General features: G+C 53.6%; 9 protein-coding genes across 9 annotated transcripts; 5 read left to right on the forward strand and 4 right to left on the reverse strand.

Annotated features, from left to right (window-relative positions):
• Positions 1-78: 78 nt before the first annotated feature.
• GNI_086510 (GHKL domain protein) lies at positions 79-4996 on the reverse strand (the record flags this gene model as incomplete). Its single annotated transcript, XM_011132363.1, has 4 exons — positions 79-320; positions 454-1732; positions 1847-2127; positions 2257-4996. The coding sequence occupies 4 exons, from the start codon at positions 4994-4996 to the stop codon at positions 79-81; spliced, it is 4542 nt and encodes a 1513-aa protein (XP_011130665.1).
• Positions 4997-5644: 648 nt separating this feature from the next.
• GNI_086520 (glycosyltransferase-like family 2 protein) lies at positions 5645-7840 on the reverse strand (the record flags this gene model as incomplete). The annotated part of the gene is made up of 1 exon (XM_011132364.1): positions 5645-7840. The coding sequence occupies one exon, from the start codon at positions 7838-7840 to the stop codon at positions 5645-5647; it is 2196 nt and encodes a 731-aa protein (XP_011130666.1).
• A 939-nt stretch (positions 7841-8779) lies between these two features.
• Positions 8780-9643, forward strand: GNI_086530 (ribose-5-phosphate isomerase A; the record flags this gene model as incomplete). Its single annotated transcript, XM_011132365.1, has 1 exon — positions 8780-9643. One exon carries the CDS (start codon positions 8780-8782, stop codon positions 9641-9643), a length of 864 nt encoding a protein of 287 aa, XP_011130667.1.
• Positions 9644-10024: 381 nt separating this feature from the next.
• GNI_086540 (beta-lactamase family domain protein) lies at positions 10025-12560 on the reverse strand (the record flags this gene model as incomplete). The annotated part of the gene is made up of 2 exons (XM_011132366.1): positions 10025-12413; positions 12508-12560. The coding sequence occupies 2 exons, from the start codon at positions 12558-12560 to the stop codon at positions 10025-10027; spliced, it is 2442 nt and encodes an 813-aa protein (XP_011130668.1).
• Positions 12561-12580: 20 nt separating this feature from the next.
• Positions 12581-13267, forward strand: GNI_086550 (hypothetical protein; the record flags this gene model as incomplete). The annotated part of the gene is made up of 1 exon (XM_011132367.1): positions 12581-13267. One exon carries the CDS (start codon positions 12581-12583, stop codon positions 13265-13267), a length of 687 nt encoding a protein of 228 aa, XP_011130669.1.
• Positions 13268-13752: 485 nt separating this feature from the next.
• GNI_086560 (hypothetical protein) lies at positions 13753-16046 on the forward strand (the record flags this gene model as incomplete). The annotated part of the gene is made up of 3 exons (XM_011132368.1): positions 13753-15439; positions 15558-15824; positions 15895-16046. 3 exons carry the CDS (start codon positions 13753-13755, stop codon positions 16044-16046), a joined length of 2106 nt encoding a protein of 701 aa, XP_011130670.1.
• A 72-nt stretch (positions 16047-16118) lies between these two features.
• GNI_086570 (putative notch domain protein) lies at positions 16119-17168 on the forward strand (the record flags this gene model as incomplete). The annotated part of the gene is made up of 3 exons (XM_011132369.1): positions 16119-16515; positions 16563-16706; positions 16750-17168. The coding sequence occupies 3 exons, from the start codon at positions 16119-16121 to the stop codon at positions 17166-17168; spliced, it is 960 nt and encodes a 319-aa protein (XP_011130671.1).
• Positions 17169-17176: 8 nt separating this feature from the next.
• GNI_086580 (UDP-N-acetylglucosamine transporter) lies at positions 17177-18572 on the reverse strand (the record flags this gene model as incomplete). Its single annotated transcript, XM_011132370.1, has 2 exons — positions 17177-17237; positions 17305-18572. 2 exons carry the CDS (start codon positions 18570-18572, stop codon positions 17177-17179), a joined length of 1329 nt encoding a protein of 442 aa, XP_011130672.1.
• Positions 18573-18612: 40 nt separating this feature from the next.
• On the forward strand, positions 18613-18828 carry GNI_086590 (chaperone DnaJ; the record flags this gene model as incomplete). Its single annotated transcript, XM_011132371.1, has 1 exon — positions 18613-18828. One exon carries the CDS (start codon positions 18613-18615, stop codon positions 18826-18828), a length of 216 nt encoding a protein of 71 aa, XP_011130673.1.
• Between the last annotated feature and the right edge of the window lie 162 nt (positions 18829-18990).

Below are 18990 nucleotides of genomic sequence, written 5' to 3' on the forward strand. Positions count from 1 at the left end.
GCATCGTGGTGCCGTCATTAACATGACGGCACCACGATGCCAACGCCGACGCCAACATCGTCAAGGTTCGCTGACGTCTTAACTTTTTTTCAACAGCGCCACATGAAGCAATGGACTGAGAGGTCTGCGCCGACCAGCCTCCTTCAGGAACTCTTTGCCGCGCTCCTGGATCCACGCGGTCCGCGCGTCATCATCAAGACACACTAACAGGTACTGTCTCACCAAGTGTTTTACTTGAACTACAAATTCGTCAAACACCGGAGACCGTTGTGCCACAAAGTCATCCTTGGCTGCATTGGGGTACAACCACTCCGGGACATCTACAGATGACGAGTATACTATCAGTTTAACCACAGCCAGCTTCAGCAGTTTGACACCCAAGGAAGGGGGGGGGGGGCAGAGGCTCAGGGAGAGACTCAAGGAGGGGCTCAAGGAGGGGGGATGATGGCTTACGAATGATTCCAGTGCAGGGGAACAAGAATGTTGGTTTCCCTTTAAAGTGGGAGGGAGGATACGGCCTATTCGCAACTTCGTCCAGTAGTTTTGCAGGTGCTGGGAAAGGCACAAAGAGTCTTCTGATGAGCCGTTCCTTGTAGTAGAGCAGAATGCCCGTTTCGTGATAGGGCATTTTTTGCGTGCTTGTGAGTGCTTCAAGTGGGTTAACGAAGCCGAGGAGACCGTAGGTGTCGTAGTTGCTGTCGCTGGGTGTGAACAGCCAGTCGAGCTCAACCATGGCGTTCAATCGTCTCTTCATGTAGCGATAGAGGGAGTGTTTGAATAAGTCTTCCCGGAAGCCGTTGTCTTCGAGAGAGTCAGCCCGCGTCGTAATACTTGAGGAAATCAACTCGGTGGGTTGTCCATCAACTGGTGTGAGTGCCCACCCGTTGCAGTGTAGTCGGCACACGTTGAAGAGTAGAGCCCAGTACATATATGTAGACAAGCACTGGTCGATGCTGTACTTGGAATGCGTCCACAAAGGGAAGGTGCTCCCTGTTCGGATCGTAGACGTTCCCGTTCGATTCTTAGGAGAGTCCGTGGCGGTGTCCACGGCCTGAGGTCCGGTTCGGTTTGTATTCGGGTCCGATTGCGGGTCTGATTCGCGTTCTCGCTCCTCCACATGCATGGTGGTTTGGTTCTCGACTTGTCGATCGGCATCAATGGTCGTTTCGGCATCAATGGTCGTTCCGTGGCCGTGGGAGGAGGACACGACGAGTCCCGGTTCGGGATTGAGCTTGGGATATTGGATAACCGCGGTTGAGTCGTAGAGACTACTGAAGCCCTCGGTGTCAACGAACCGGCGCACGGGTGCGCTAGTGACCATGAAGGACTCGCCCGAAAGCGGGCACGTGTGACACAGACCGCGACCCAATTCTTCGGCACCAGGCAGGTCGCCTCCAGTCTCTCCAAGTTGCGCCATACAACCCAAAGGGATCTTTCGGTGCAAACTAATCAACTTATCTGCAGGGTTCAACAAAGAACACCCTGTACTAGACAAGGCTGCCCCACCAGGGCCCTCGCCGCCTTCATCCGCCCGAGTCATCTCCTCTGTAGATAACTTGCCCGATGAGCTCGTCAGCAAACCTGGAAAACCCGGACTGCTGGTGGAACCCAAACCCTTCCCAGTCAACCGGGCCAGACCGTCCTCAGGATCCAACCCAATCTCGTTGAAGAACGTCTTCTGATGATCGAAATAGACAAACCGCGTACCAGTATGCAGTCCCAGAATGTTTATCTACAACGGCACATATAATACTCACCGACGGACGCCTAATACTAACACCAGCCCTTACTTCTTCCCCTTACTTCATCCCCTTACTTCTTCCCCTTACTTCTTCCCCTTACTTACCTGTTCTGCTAAAGAATTGATCGTTTTAAATGGCGAGTATTGGATCAGCTTCCTTTGGCTTGTAAGATGCTCATTCTGTCCCAAGACAGTATCTCGTGAAGGAAGCTTCCAGAAGCATGAGGGAGCCGCTCCGATGCTGCCTGCCCCAATGTCCTTAAGAAATCTTTGGGACATCAAAGAGACACCTAAGCAACCGGAAGTGCGGCTAATAAGCAAGCACTCTTGCCCTAATCGGCTCAATGCGATCTTGCACCCCAAGCCATACTGCACTGCACTGTGCGCTACAATAGAAACATTTGTGCGAGCACATTCATACGAGCATATTCATGCGAGCATGTTCGTACAAACTTTGGTGCGGGTTATCAGCGTTGTGTTACATGTGTGCTACATGTGTGTTGTGCTATGTGTACATCGTTGGTGGTCTCTGGTCTGCAATCTATTTTCTCCGATGCCGAATCTCTTGAGGACCTTGTGCATGCCGGAGTATCCGAGACCTTTGCCATTATCGCTAAAGGAGAGAAAGAATTGGCCGTTTTTAGCGAGACCAATGTCAAGGGCGACGTGAGACGCTCTGGTAGTCAGATGACACGAGTTCTCCATTAGTCCTCCGATGGCAGTGAACGGCCATGGAACCATGGTGCCGAGAGTGACTAGGAGTCCCGGGGTAAAGCACAGGTCTTTCAACCACTTTGGATTATGGCGGGTGGATTCTTCGAAGAGCTTGAACATATTACGAGTCTCATCGGTGACGCCCCGCTTGTCTAAGATGCTCAGTGTCTCGAGATCGTCGTCCACTACAATCTCGGCAGCGTGTAGGAGTCGGTCGGCATCCTGCGTCATATGGCCTGTTCCATCCCTTGCGTCCCTTCCGCCAGCTGCGTCCTTGCTACCCACTACCTCCCTCCCGTCGGCTTCTCTACCGTCTGTAGTGTTCCAGGTGAGCCGGTAGGGATCGACTGAGTGCAAGGTTATCAGCTCGGTGGAACTGAAATCGACTGGAACAGGTACAGTCGACCGGGTATTGCTCACAGAGAACCCCCCGGAAACGAAGAAGCCTGGTAAGCACGGCGGTTGTCTCGTCAAGTGCTTTTGGTGAAAGGGCACATGCGGTATAAAGGTTGATGTCTCGCAGAGTCTAGGAAGCGGGTTTTGCATATACGGACAGCCAGGCCGCGTTTGAGGCTGGACAGTCCGCAGGAAATTAAGCGCAATTATAGCCTCGCCGTCGGATATGACTTCGAACACGGAAATGGGGCAGAGCGGAAGCTCCTGGTCCGTTGCGCCGCCGGAGAGGAAGAGGAGGTTCTTTGCAGTGGGCGTGGTTCGGTGCAGAGTAGTCCCCAGCTCGACTGGTTCGAACTGGGCGCCTTCTGCCTTCATGATGATGCCTGAGCAGAAGGCGCGGCGGCCGCAGACGTGATCTTGCGAGTTAGGGAGCGGTTCGAGGACCATGCGCACACGTGTGCTGCGCGCATTTTCGGCGCCGCGCAGATCATTGCGGCTTTCGCCGGGCCTGATACTTGTGTCCCGGCTGCCGGGGTCCCGGTTGCAGGGGTCGACGTGTACGGAGAGCACTCGAATGGCTTCGCTAGCACCGTAGCCGCCGCAAATTAGCCACCTGTTGGGGCCGGCGCAGACCGCGGCTGCGCCAAACAGCGGTTCGTTATTGGCGCAGGTGACAGGGCGCCAGAGCTGGTCGGATTGCAGCGCGAGGTACCAAGCGTCGTCAAGCGCGGCAGGCCGCTCGGGTTTGCCTAGGCCGCCGTAGAGAGCGACTCCAATGACCTCGGCTGCTCCGCTATTGCGCGGCTGCAGAACAGGGACCATGACGGGGAAACAGCGGGCACCGGGGCTTTGGTCTTCAGAAGTAATGACCTTGGACCATCGGAGGGATTGGAAGTCAAGTACACGCAAATCGCGCACGATATCGCAAGGCTGCATTTGGCGGCCAGCTGAATTGATTGCATCAGTGACCACACTCAGACTCATCGTCCCGCCGAAAACTAATAGACAGTCCGAAGAGCTGTAGCTACCGAGACTGCCCACGATCAGGGAGCCTACGCCAAATGGAGCTACTGGGACGGAGCCCGTCAGGTCGTGTTCGACAGTCTGGAAGGTGTGCTTATTAACCACACTGAGGGAGTCCCAGCCCGTGGGATTTTGTTGGCCTTCAAGCACACCGCCGGTGATGAAGATGTAGCCTGCGCAGCTTGCAGCCACATGGCCAACCCGATGACTGCTCCGAGGGTCCAGGGGCACGTCTACGTGCCAGGGTGCTGAGTGGGCAGCGGAGTTGCTCTTGACATTTTGCGACACACGCGGTGAGGCAAAAAACGCCGCGCGTCCCGCAGCCGTGAGGAAGCAATAGTCGGGAATCGGGTAGCTTGCATGTTGGCTTTTGCGAAAGCTGACCACGTTGCCCAAAGAGACCGCAGCGGGGGCGGGCTTGGAAGCCGCGTCGCTGACTCCTTCCACTTGCTGGATCACTTGCCGCAGAGTCGAGTAGCCCACGATGCTCGACATTTGGCTGTATAGCCTCGAGAGCGGCACTTCACATTGCAAAAACGAGAAGACAGCGTGCGTCAATTGGGACCGCTGTTCCGCCGAAAGTTTCTGTTCCTGCAACAGTCCCTCCAGCACTGAGTAAAGTGTCGCGCGAGAACCAGTGGTTTGAGGTATTTGCGCATTCACACCGACCGCGACCTCACTCTCAAACTCAGTCAGAGAGTCCACCGCCGCCACCCCTGCCGCCTCTGACTCCATCGGCATCGGAATCTCCACAGCCAGCACACGGAAGTGCTGTGTTTCACTTGATGCAGTACCCGCGGGGGATGAAGCTAATTCTTTCGACCCCTCCCCCTCCGCGTTCTCCTTACCACCAACTGCCGACGCCTCCATTGCCGTGTCCTCTCGCTTCGCCGAGGACTCCGTCTTGGTCGCATTAGGAGACGGCGTCTGTACCGGCACGTAGTATACCACCCCATCGCGCACTGTACGCGCGTTATAACTCCTCACATCTGCACTCCATTCCCTCACTGGCCGTTGTCTGCACGCGTCTAAGTCAATGCCCTGCCATTGGAATACATTCACAGCAAACAGCACACTCTCCTCAGTCGTCCGAATTGCATCTACAAAATTACACTCAATCATCTACGCACTTACCCAACACCCAATCCGCTACCGGAGCCGGAGCTTGCCCGGCACTCTCATCCTGCATTTTTTGCACGGGAAAACCACCCTCACAACGCCTCGAAATTGATCCCAGCCCTCCCGATTTTACGAACACTCGGGAACTTGTCTCTTACAAAAAGACTTACTGTGCTCTGTCGAGTGCTACACTCTCTCTTTAGCGCTGTGCTACCACCAGCGCTGTGTTACCGCCAGCGCTATGCTCTGTTCAGCGCAATGCGACTGTGGGAATCCTAAAAGGGCCAACGCACACGCTCTTTGTCGAAAGCGATATCCATACGAAACCAAGATTCTTGTGCACCGAACCGACCAAGTAATGGTTGTTGTCTACACTACTGCGTCATCTCCGCATGAGCTGATAGCACATCAGTCAGGTCAGCTAATTGCGCCTGCCGCTTCCGCCAAACGGACAAGGCTCGCTATCCATCTCGACTCTCTGCAAGCTCGCGCCCCACGCAAAGCGGAGTTGAGGCTCGAAGCGGGAACCTTGTACCCGAATGTGCATGGTCGACCATTGCTGAGAGTGTGTTGAACAACACTCAGGAAGCTCTTGTCCATTGAGTTGAGGCTCACCAAGCTTATATTGCCTTGCACTTGGTCAGTTGGGGTCTAGGTATTGCCTCCCCGAAGTCTGGACGAAACAATTTGCGGTAGTTGGAAGTCCTTGTTTGGAGTGAATTTATCGACCCACAGAATGGCGTCCTCTTGGTCGCATGGTGTGAGTTGAGGGAGGTCCTTGTAGATGGTTAAGCATTTGTCATTTTTCCATTTAGCTTTGATCCATTGTTTGACGGAGTCCGTCCTCACGGCAGTGGGGGCGAGTCTTCGCACGGGTGTGCTGGCGATGGAGCTCTCATCGAGAGTTCGGAGCCACTCGGGCAAGTTCTGCATATCGAGTAAATCAATTTGCCAGTTGACAGAGGTTTTATCGTTGCACTGAGTTATGACGAGCTTCTCGTTGTAGTCAAATGCGATACATCGTTTGTCGTTGCTCATCAGACGAATCCGCTGGTCGTCCTTGACAATGAAGAATCCTTGGTTGCCGGAATATTGGGTCGGTGAATGACATCGATAGCTCTTCACCGGTGAGGGGGGTGTCTTGGAACCGTTCAGATCTAAACATAGGCTTTCTTCTCGCTTCGATGTTCCTCGTCCAGGGCGTTGGTCATTGGTGGTGTTGCGAACAAGTATTGTGGGCTCGATCTGGTAACTGCGGCCGAATCGGCCCAGTCCTAGTACGTCGTCAAGTTGTTGCAGGTCGTGGGTGGGGTCCACGTTCTCCAGGTACCACCGGAAGGACTTGCAGGCGAGTCGTTTCTTGAGCTTCAGCATGTCGTTCAGGTTTCCGTACGAGTGGCTATGAGGCGCGTTTGCAGAGACCGCAATGAGCTTTTCGGCTACCTGGAAATATTCGTCCATCCAGACCCGGGCAGTACGCATCCGATTGGTCCACAAAGCCCCCACAGGGTTTTGGTACCCTGTGCTGCCCTTTCGGTAAATATGGTAGGTTTTGCTGCAGGGGGTGCACTCAACGCGACCTCCGCACATCCATACTCTGAAAGCCATTTCCACGTTCTCGGCGCCCCAGGCAATGAAGCCCTCGTCGTAGCCGCCGAGTTCCCAGAAAAACTCGCGACTGATGGCAAACAGACCCCCGGCCATCGACGGGGAGGCGACCGGAGAAGTATCTGTGACCGCACCAGTCAGGGCACTCTGTTCCACCACGGACCAGCGCCACGTTACGTGGCAACCAATCCCAGAGTTGCTCTTTTGTTCGAACGTAGTTGGTGACAAGCCCAGGATTTGCGGGAACACTAAAGATTGCGGAGACTCCGCAATCCGGTGCAACTGAGGCTCTAGCCAACCCGGGTTCACCTCGATGTGTGAGTCCAGCACCACCAAGACCTGGCCCTGCGCCGCACGAGCGCCAGCCAGCCGCGCCTTGACGATGCCTCGCCGTTCCGGCAAGCGCATCAACTTCACCTTTGGCAGGTACTGGATGTACGTATACAGTGGCCCGCCAGGCACGTCGTCAGCGAAGTTCGAGTGGTCATCTACCAAGATGATCTCGCGCAACAACGGAGAAGGCGAGTTGTTCAAAACACTATGGACAGTACGCAACAAAGTGGACAAAGGCTCATTCACAAAAGTAATAATTATGCTAGCATCTGGCAACTCCTTTACGTCAAAATCCTTTTGCTGCGCCAAACAGACATTTTCCCGCATGTCTTCCACTTGGCGGTCGACCGGCAGCGCGTCGCTCAAGGCCTCATAAAAGCCGCGCGCTCGCATCGCCTGCTTCTGCTGTGCATCTGAAAGACTATCATAGGCTGCAGGCTTTGTCACTGGAGGCTGCCACAACCGCTGGCCGTCAACAGACTGACCTAAATCACCGTGTTCGTGGCCGTCGCGCGCGTTGGCAAACACTGCCAGAATATTCGAATACAAAGGATGACCTGGCGCCAGCTCAGATAACCACCTCCGGTCCCCTACATAGGGTACCTGCTTCTCCTCCAGCAAATAATTCCATTTGAGGTCGTCCAAATACTCTCTCTTTATTGTCGGACCACCCCAATGGTTCAGAAGCTTGCCCGTCCTACCGGGAGATATGAACGAGGTATTGTGAACGAGGTATTCCGTTCCGGTCTGCTGACCGGACAAGGGGTGCGATTGGGGACCGGTCAAGAGCTCCGTATCCTCTGCGCCCGCCTGAAGCGCTGCTGAGGCAAACGCTGAAATTCGCTCCACCTGGAGCGCCTTGGAGCGGTCTTGTTCCTCCAGAGTGCTGCCGGGTGCCAATAGCATAGACCTCCATAATGCAACAGTAAAGCATGCTGTTATAACGAAAATAGAGATAGCAAAGCACAAGGCACGTCTCCTTGCTAACCTTCTACATACTCGTGTCACTCTCTGTAAGAATTTATCCATCAGCTACACCTCTGCACCCTCTTACTTGCATTTCGCAGGCCAGCCACCGTTGAAGCTAGCGTCAAAAAGGTTGTGCTCAAAAATCGGTTATCGATCTCCGAAATCTGCTGCTAAAACCGGCTTCTAAATTCGGTCGTGAATTGGTTCATATCCAATCTGTAGGTACAGACTCAATCTATACTCGTTCAACTAGGTACAGGTTTAACCAGGTACGACTACACATTGTTACGGTACAGCTAGATACAACTATAGTACTATAATATAGTACAAAGTGGTGGGTGCCTCGAGTGAGAATCGACGCATCGAAAATTTAGCGTCATGACTTAAACGCTAAAAGCTTGCCGTTTTACTATAGACTAAGGTAACGCCGGCTAGTACAGGTCCGGAACACATCACTTAGATGTGGACATCGTTGGGCTAATTTGGGGTTCAGGATTTAGTCCAGTTGGGAGCCGGCCGAGGTTTGTCTCTTGAAGGTAGTTCCCATGATGCCGGTAATTCGGTCTTGAAAGGGCTTGATAGCATCTGAATTGAACCAGCGCATAATGAACCGACTGGTCGACGAGCTGCTGCTGTGGTCGTCATCGCTGTATGCTTCCTCCTTTGTAGGTAGTTCCTCGGAGTTTTCATGGAGACTCCGCAGGTCGCCTGTTGATAAGGAAACCGTCTGCGATACTCCATCAGCACGCACCCAGCCGCTCTCATCCGTCGCCCGAGTAAAGGTTCGGTTCGTGGTCCGGTTGCGGATGGTAGCAGACATACCTCGAGGTGGCCTTGCCAAATTTTACACACGCTCTATTTTTTATACACACCCAGATGAACGCTCACGTCGACTTGAGTGCACCCAATCGCATTGACATTACAGGGGACGACTGGAAGGACATTGAACCCAAGGAAGTTACCAAGAGGGCAGTTGCTAAGTATGCAGTCGCCAAGTATTTCAACAATGCACTCACCGATATAGAACATAAGGACGACAAGGAACAAAGTGGCGACAGGAATGATTTAAAGGTAGTGGGACTCGGAACCGGATCCACAGCCACGTGGTTAGTCAAGGAACTGGGTATTTTGTTGAGACAAGGTTCGTCCAACATCAACCGACTTAAGTTCGTATGCACCAGTCAAGACACGGTGACGAAGGCTAGGGCCGAGGGACTACAGGTAGTGGAAGTGCAGGAACTTGGCACGAACCCTTCGGTGGATCTAGCAATAGACGGTGCCGACGAGATAGACCCAGCGGCCAACATCATCAAAGGACGAGGTGGTGCGCTCTACCGCGAGAAATTGATAGAACTACTAGCGAAGCGGTTTGTGGTGATTGCTGACAGCTCAAAGCTGGTACAAAAACTTGGAGCTGGGACCCTGCCCGTTGACATCGGTACCTGGAGCACCAACGCCATCATGCAGCGCGTCGAACGTGTTTGCCACACACTTCAAGGACCAGTCTCAATGACCATCCGGAACAATCAAGACGAAGAACCCTTCCGAACGGACGACGGCAATTACGTGCTAGACGTCACGTTCTCGAACGGAATCTCGGATCCAGTACAACTCTGTCGGGAACTCAAAACGATCAACGGAGTCATTGAGACAGGTCTCTTTGTGCAAATGAACCCAGAAGTATTCACTGCTCGACAACTAGACTCCTCCACTGTCCAAATCTCGCAACTTAACTATTAACTAGTTCCCTCTCAATGACGCTTAATAGCTTTTTAGCTCTTCTGCATAATCCATTGACATTAGATATTAGATATTGATGAACCCACGACGTGACCCATGACGTGACCCATGACTCGACCCTCAATGAAGCATGAGTGTGCCACCACCTTTCCTCGCACGCGTCCACAGCTCAAGCAGGGACCCACTCTTATACCGCTCTTGTTGGGGGGTCGCCACCAACACCTGTCTTGTCCGCACGTGGCAATGCCTTCCCAGACATGTATTTGTACGGACACAATATACATGTCTATAAAGGCACATTCCAATGCGGATTGAACCGTGCAGTCCATCTCAGCTCGCTCAGTAACCTTGATCTGTTCACATTAAGCCGTATTAATTTGTTCATCCTGGTTGTTCGATTTTAAGTTTGCTCTCCAATAGTTGTCTCACAATAACTCTTTCGCTAGCAGTTTCTTCCGGAGCCAACTTCGTATGTTCCAGTAACAAATACGCCCAGAAATAATACACTTCCATTCTCTGTTCAGTCCATAAGAAAGAAACGTTCAAAATCGAACAATCATCATTGAGAGTGAGACGAATATAGTCAGATTCGGCCGCTAATGGCGAAATCATCTTCCATGGGGCCCCCGGGTAGCCAGGAATTGATTTGGCCTTGGTCTCCATCAGAGCTCCAAGCAAGCGTTGAATAGGATGTTTCTCTTTCTCTAAATCCCCCTGCGTCGAGTCATGATGCGCCATACCCAGGGCTTGGTCATCATTCACCTCGTCACCTTCGTCGTGCGCTTTTTCTCTTGTTCTTTCTTCGAATTCATCTTCTTTAAGCCCGTCTTCAGCTACCAGACTTGAGCTTGGCACCAGACTTGAGCTTGGTACCAGACTTGAGCTTGGCACCAGACTTGAGCTTGGCACCAGACTTGAGCTTGGCACCAGACTTGAGCTTGGCACCAGACTTGAGCTTGGCACCATGTTTAAGCTTGGTTGCTCTTTGAAAGAGTCCAGACCTAGCTGCGGGTCGTCTGCAACGGCTGGAGCGTTGAACTCTTCTTTTAGCTCAACTATCGAAGCGAGAAGATCGTCTGCAGTTTGCTCTCCTGGGACCATCGCCGGTATCTGGCCTACGCTGCATGGTGCGCCTACATTCGGATCGGATGCCTCAGAGACTTTCTCGAGATTCTGCTCGGCATCATGATCGGGTGTAATTGGTTCGTACGCCTCGTCATTGTTCGGGGAATTTTGGATTAGCGCACGTGTGTGCTTGTCGAGAAGAAAATCAGTATCGACGTCAATACTGAAAACGGATGTCTGCAGCAAGTCAGAGAGGTCCTCCTCGGCCACGAACTGGTTTGTATCGTCTTTTTTGAGAACAATTGCCTCCGTTTGGAAGTCGGCAATCTCGTTAGATTCTAGAACGTGTTTGGCTAGGGTAGGTCCAACAATTTCGGAATCATGTTGCTGGGAGAACTCGACGGTGATTTTTTGGAGTATCTGGGGCGCAAAGACAGCTAGAGACGGTCGAATGGTGGCCAATTTTTGTTGGAGAGACTTCATTTCATTTTTCTCGCCATGAACAAGTACAACCACGGGGGGTTGGACTGCGTCAATGAGTCGATTGGATTGGTCAAAGTCGGCGTGAGCACTGAATGAGATGATATCAAAAGAAGACCGTACGGGTATTTCGCGTCCGTCCGATCGCACAATGGATGACGGTAGGGACTTGAGTTGGTCGGCTAGAGTGCCTCTGAGAGTGTAGCCAGTTAAGATGATGCCATTGCGTCTGTCGCCACACCACATTTCGAATATCTCCCGACTCGGTCCGGACTGGAGCATGCCCGGTGCGGCTAGGACGACGCAAGGCATGTCGTCGTTATTGATGATGGAGGTAACCTCCTCGAGCGACCTGGCTGACTTTACATATTTGAATGCAAAAGCATTCTGGCCACGGAGTGCTTTATTCTTAACATAGGTGCCAGCGTAGGTTGCGGCGTATTCGCGCATAATCTGAATGCCTTTGCCGGAGAGCGAGGAGAGGTAAATGATAGGGATAGACTGTAGGGCCGGATTTTGCTGCCATCTTTCGTTGAGCATAGAAAGCAGTTCCTGCACTCTGCCCAAGGCGAAGATAGGTAGCAGACACTTGCCCCTACGGCCGACAACAATGTTCTCCACAGTTGCCAAAAACCGTGCTTCGCGTGCGTGTCTCGCCTCGTGGTTGCGAATGCCGTAGGTGGCTTCGCAAATTAACACTTGCACACTGAAGGATGGTGGTACGTAAATTTGGGGTACATGTCTTTCATCTTCGGCACTGTAGTCCCCAGTGTATAGAATGTTCACGCCATCAATTGCCACAAGGAACATGCACGCGCCGACTACATGTCCAGCCCCCAAGGCCGTCACCTCGATGCCGTTGTAGACCACCGTTTGATTGAAATGCATCACATCGATCTTAGGCAAACATGCGCGGATGTCCTGCTCAGTGTACAACGGACTTTTACTCGTATGCCGCGCGAATGCTGCAAAGTCGTTCCATACCAGATGACAAATCGCTTTCGTCGGCTCCGTCATGATCGTCTTACCCCGGAACCACGTGTGCTGCAACAGATATGGTACCACGCCGCAGTGGTCCAGGTGGAAGTGCGTGACCAGACACAAATCCACTTTACTCAAGTCCACCCCGTCGAACACCGGCAACGCAGGCAATCCGGAATGAGCTGGATGAATACCGCAATCCAACAGTATCGTCTTGCCGTGATATGACACTTTTATGCACGACCTGAAACAACGCAGTTACCTCTGCTGACTCGTGCGTGCCCCTCGTAACGTGGCTACGGTCGTGGTTACGGTGTGGTTACAGTCGTGGTTTTTACCGTCCGACTTCGCATCCTGCACCCAGAGGCACTACCTCCAGGCTGTCGGTCATCGCAGGAAATATTAATGACGATGCCCCGGTCGCAGCAGGACGGACCCTTGCTAGCGAGCGCCACGGAGGCGCTGCAGGGCGCATTGTGGAATGTCATTAAGGCGCAGGGGTTGGGCGACCTGCAGTGGATTTCTGACGCAGTGTTCAAGAAGAACTGGCGGAACGAACGGGAAGCAGAGGAAAGAGCGTGGCCGGGCGGTGGACGGCAGACGGGTGAGGCGAATGTGAGGCGCGCGCTTCGAAACCTACGTCGCACACGGTTCACGCCCCGTGCGGAGCTCCCCACGGCGCTGGTCGCACGCTTTAGTGAGGTCGATGCAAACCAATTGGACGAAGCACAACTAAACTCACTCACCGTCGTACGACGGTCCACTCTCCTACTCTCTCTCTACGCCTGTCTCTGGTCTTCGCCACGTTCGGACACATACACCCACACGCGCTCAGACGCGCGCGTCGAAATTAGCGAAGCCAGCGATGAAACCAGCACTCAAACCGGACGCATAGTCTGGACCCAAGCACTCAACCTACTCAGCTGGGCTGCCGAGGCAGACGCCGGGCTCGACGCTGATGGCATCTTCCAAGAATGCCTCGCCCTGATCATCGACGTTGAGAAACGAGTCTACGCTATCAGCGCCTGTAGGGGCGCCAGCGAGACCTTCCACGACAAAGAGTCGCACAGCGCCATCTCCAACCGGATTCTCACGTAAGCTACCCTCGAAAGGACACCCTAAAAGGGGGGACACACCCTAAAAGGGGGACACACCCTAAAAGGGGGGGGCATATCTTGGCCGCCTTGTTACTGGCACTGTTGGCCGCCTTGTTACTGGCACTGTTGGCCGCCTTGTTACTGGCACTGTTGGCCGCCTTGTTACTGGCACTGTTGGCCGCCTTGTTACTGGCACTGAATCCAATGTGCTATAGGCTCTTCATGTTCGGGTTCTGGGAACATGCACTATATCTCATTGACCGGTGTTTCACATACACCGATGAAGCATACACGGAATTCCTGGTAAGTCGCACTCTGCCCTGGACTCTGGGATTGCCCTAGCCTAGGTTGTGACCTAGCCTAGATTCCGACCTAGCCTCTACCGGATCCTGGGCCTGCCATCTATGTGACTTGCAGAACTTACTCAACCACCGCTTTCCCCGGAACCGTTATAATTGGTCGGACTTGGGCGACCCGAATCATGCGATGCGAAGCGAGGGCGCATTCAACGCGTTCCGGTTGCAGGTGCGGCGCGTGTTCTTGGATGAGTGTTCGCTGAAGATGAGCGACCAGCACTTGCTGAAGCCGCTGGTGACATTGCTCGGTGGATGCAGCTTGCTGGACGTAGGGAATTTGGTTGGAGACAATCTTGCGGGGGACACTCGGCCGGGAGGAAGCGTCGTTGCTGAAGAATTCGGCAACTGGGGTTCACGAATCGGGGCCCTGGGGTTTCCGGAGACCTTGCGGTCACAGGAGGAGCGAGCACTGGCGATCGCCACGGGGAACGTGAACGACGTAATCGGAGACCTGCTTCGCCAGGTGTTTGCCAACAATGACGACGACTTCGTTGACGACGACTTCGTCCAGATGACCAACGGGTCGCGGGACGGCGCTAGCGGCATTGGCATAGGCCCAAGTGGCATGGGTCCTAGTGGTCGTGTGGGCCCGAGCGGTGGTACGGACCCACGTGGTGGCATGGGCCCACGTGGTAGCTTTCCGGCTTCGGCACCGCTGTATCGCGGAAGCGACCAAGTTCGGGGGGATGAGGGCCCGCCGGATTCGAGGGTTTACGGTGGCCCTACGGCCGGTGGTTCTACGGCCGGTGGTTCTACGGCCGGTGGTTCTACGGCTCATCCAGTAGACCAGCGCGGGCGGGCCGTGTCTGGTGGTGGGATATCTTGGTTTTGTGCTGCGCTGGTTTGGAACCAAGATAAGCTCATGGACCTGTTGGTTGACGATTCTTTCTCTGATCAGAATGCTATTGGATGCGTGTTCCAGCGGTGGTGGCACCAGCAGCGCTTGGATAGCAAGTACTTGCCATTGTCGGACGTGGCTTATTCTTTGGTTTTGGGCAACGACGTGGACCAGCTGCTGGCGCTACTGGAGAACCATAGAGACATGTACTTGCCCTTGGTCCCGTCCATCATTGCTCTGCAGATCTACCTGGACTTCCCCATCGCCGTGTCAGACATCACCAGATCTCTACTTAATGCCACCGAGGACTTATGTTGGCTAGTGCAGGATGAAGCACGACCCAATGAGGCACCAGCGGAAGCCAACTCCGTCGATGGAGGTCAAGACATGCCAGATGGATGTGGCGATGGAGAAAGTTCAGTCACAGAACGCGCAATCGGAGAACGCGCAATCGGAGAACGCGCGGTTGGAGAAAGTTCATGCGCAATCGGAGAGGACTGGGTACATGCCCAACATTGGATGCGAAACGGCAAGGAATGGGGAACCACTGACGCTGAATGGTCCTATGGCCTGGAGAAGAAGGTCGCTCAATGGATCAGTCCCATAGCCATGATGCTTCTGATATTTCAGCAAGATGCCACGGAAGAGACTTTATTGGACGCTACCTGGTGGGTTAACAACCGGGCGGTTACTTCCCCTCTTCACTACTGCGCTCTCCGATCGGTAGTGGACACGGTCTTATTCCACCATCAGGATCTGGGAGCTGCCATCAGACACTCATGGCTAAAACAGCTTGTTGCAAGAGATGAATATCGCACGTTCACACTCCTTGAATTACAATGCATTGCTGGCGACAGCATCACCCAGTGGGTCGAAAACAATGACAATAGGCCGCCTAGTGGCCTTTCGCCTATTCCGGAAACCTATACTGAGGCTACCGACCTGATTAAAAGTTTCGCTCAGGCCATCGAACCTTTACGTAAGTTCCACCAGTCTGATTCACCACTCTGGCTCCCATTCCCACGCACATCATCTATAAAACGACATCACCGGGACGCCGATTTCTCATCCCATTTAACTGTCCGTTCTGATTACAGACGAAGACAACCCGTTCGTTAGGACAATAGCCGCCCAACATGACATGGTTCAAAAGGCTCTTTACGTAACCAATTACCGCACCGTCCATCCGTTAATCAAGCAAGGTGCTCTGCTTGGGCTTCTACTCAGAGGCTTATTACCCCAGACTCTGCCCTCACAACGGGCTGAGATCATTGTTACCGCATACGAATACTTGGTTAATGTAGTTAGTAAAACACAAACATTAGATACGGAGCGAATTTGGCATTTGTTAACACGAGTAGCAGGTAATATTGCACAACGCCAGCAGCACTTTCACCTGTTAATTTGAGGGGCGATGTACATGTTCTTTCTCAGACCGCACTCACCTCCATCAGTCAACTGTCGACGATTTGCTAAGAAATTATCCTAAACTGCTCGAAGAGGAAACGTCCAGCGCTATAAAGATTAATAAGGTCAGGAGCATACGACATCTAATACTGAATGCCGTACCGGACCATGTTAAATGAACATTGCCAATTTTTCGGAAATTCAATGATGTCTATAGTTTGCGCACACGTGTGCGGAGCGCATTTACATTAATGTTAAGTCATTATGGCTGCATTCTTTTGCTCCAAAGTCTTGCCCAAGAGGTAGAACGACCGTTAGCGGAAGAGGAGGCCTTTGGAATCATTAGTCAGGCGGTGGCTCCGAACGAAAACAACGTTCTCAAAGTTAAGGGACGAGTATTCGCGCAAGTCGACCGAGTTCGAGCGGAGCATCCTGAATGCCAGATGGAATGTGTCGACCACATGTGGAAGGACGAGTGGTGTAACACAGCCTGTTATACGAGCGAGTGCGGTTACGACGGGCATGATTGCGATGGCTGGTGCGCTCCGGATTGTAAGCCGGGATGGCCAGGAGACGGGAAATGCGACCTAGATTGCTTCCGAGAGGAATGTAAGTGGGACGGAGGGGATTGCGACGGCAAATACGAGCGTAAGCGCGCTTATGGGTTCACTCTTGCAACTTACGTGTATTTTCAGAAAATCACATTGGTTTCCCTCCTCCGGATCCAATTGCTTTTGACTACGGCGGGTGCAAGTGCGAGCCGCGGCTGCTGAACAACGCCCACTGTGATTGGGAATGCAATTCAGCCGAGTGCAACTGGGACTCTGGTGACTGCCGTCGTAAGCGAAGTTGTCAAGACGATTATTCTTTCTGGACTTGCAGATCAGTGTTCCGCCGGATGCTTCACCCAGTGGCTGGGTGACGGAGAGTGCGACACGTTATGTAACAACGAGTCTTGCTTTTTTGACAAGGGCGACTGCGGTGAGTGTGCACCGGGTTGTACGGCTGACAAAATCGGCAACGGACTATGCGATGCGGCTTGCATGAACGAGAAGTGCACGTGGGATATGGGGGACTGTGCTGGCTACTGCAAAATCTACCCTATTGACTACAAAACAATGCCATTTGAGTACAATGCTTGCCGAAAAGAATTTATAGGCGACGGTCAATGCGACTGCATGTGTTTCAACAAACAATGCAAATTCGACGGAGGAGACTGCATCGGCCAGGAAGAAGAATGCCGTGCACAGGTCGCCCGCGCTCAGGGTCGAGACGGCAAGGGCTACGACCCGCCGTATTAATTTTTGGTTTACACGGTTTGAGGATCGGTTGAAGCTTCCTCGGCAGGAGCTTCGGTTTTGCGAACGAGTCTGAGAAGATAAGCAAGTCATTGGGTGCGGCGGTGAATGGAGGGTAAGTGGGGATGGAGGGCGGTACTTTTTCAAGATGGGGCGGAGTAGGACTTTGGGTCTGGCGGCGTAGAACAAAATTGGGTAGTCGACACCGTAGGTGTAGGTGGCAGTGATGACGAAGAGGGTGCCCACGGCGAACAGGAAAGTGGGTACGTAGTCTCCGACGATGTAGTAGCTGACGAGGCAGGAGAGTACGATGGCGAGTGCGTTGCCGAAGCACTTGAGTATGTTGTCTGCGTATTTCAGTACGGCTGCGACGATGAGTCCGCCTGCGGATTGCATGAGTATGGCTGCCCAGGTGGCGGCGTTGTAGCCTTGGAAGAACCCGTGTTGGCGAATTTTGGTCCAGTCTGACCAGAAGGCTCCTGTGACAGCTAGGGCGGTGCCTAGGAGGCCGAGTTGCATGTTACGGAGCCAGATGGAGGTCTTGGTGTCCTTGAGGACCTTTTCAAGGTAGACACCGGCAAGTGCGGAGGTGACACAGGCGGCTAGGACGGCGCAGATGCCGACCACGGGGTCGCCTTGAGCTTTGGTCTCTTGGCCGGAGGGTAGTTGGATGAGAGCGACGCCGGAGGTGAGTAGGACTAGGGAGAGCCAGCGGTCTATGCTGAGGCGTCGGTGGAGGATGAGAACGGAGAGTACGGCGGTTGTAAGTATTTTGAGTTGGTATGTAACCTGGTAGACCGCGCCGGAGATGTTTGAGAGTGCGATGAAAAGGAGGTTATTTTGTAGAGTGTAGAGAAAAGCGGGTACGCTCACCTTGAGCGTACCGAGAGGGTTGTCGATCATCTCCGTCTTTATATGTGCCCAGGCCGTGCCGAATGAGTACTCTACGTCACGCAGGACGAGGCCCGCGGAACACACAAACTTGGTCAACTCCGCCATGGCGACGGCAGTGGTTACAAGGTACGGGGTCGTAGGGTCGGCGTAGGTAGTGCGCGAGACGCGCATTACAAAGATGGCTGCCACTGTCTGCGCCACGAGCAGGAACAGAGCGATGTACTTGTACGGAACGAAGCCGACCAGTGGCAACTGCCGACCCGGTTCTGTGGTAGCAACGAGTCCTCGGTGGCTGGTGGCAACGCCCTGATTAGCAACACCCGGACCGGGGACCAGCCCAGACCCGTCTGTGGCCACGCGCTTCAGCTCCAACGATCCCGTAATGCCATTAGGGACGGTTACGACGCCGGACCCAACCAGCCCTGGGGAGGGACACTGCGTATCAACCGTCTGGGCCGACAGCGGCTGGTCCGCCGGCGCGGTTTCGTCTTCGCCGCCCAGCCGGGCACTCATACTCACTGGCCGCATTTTCTGGCGGGCAAAAAATTCTGAAATGTTCTTCGGCGGCTTCCCTTTTGATGCAGCGGGCATGGGCGGCGGCGGAATGCCGCGTAAGGAGATAGACAATGAGACGCTCTACCGCAACCTCGGAGTCGAAAAAACCGCGACGCAAGATGAAATCAAAAAATCCTTCAAGAAACTTGCCATCAAGCACCACCCCGACAAAGGCGGTGATCAAGAGAAGTTCAAGGAAATCTGCAAAGCGTAACCAAACATGTTTCCCCAACAATCCGCAGGCCCCGGGGTAGATTGGGGTTCCAGATTTCGATTGTCCGGGCATTTATCCGGGCGTTTATCGGCGGGCAGTTAGTTATCTGGCGAGCTTGTGGGAGAACGCTCACACTAGGGCCCCCCACCCCCCCCCCCCCCC

This window comes from Gregarina niphandrodes (assembly GCF_000223845.1).
Source record: "Gregarina niphandrodes unplaced genomic scaffold scaffold00016, whole genome shotgun sequence".
NCBI classification, from domain to species: Eukaryota; Apicomplexa; class Conoidasida; order Eugregarinorida; family Gregarinidae; genus Gregarina; species Gregarina niphandrodes.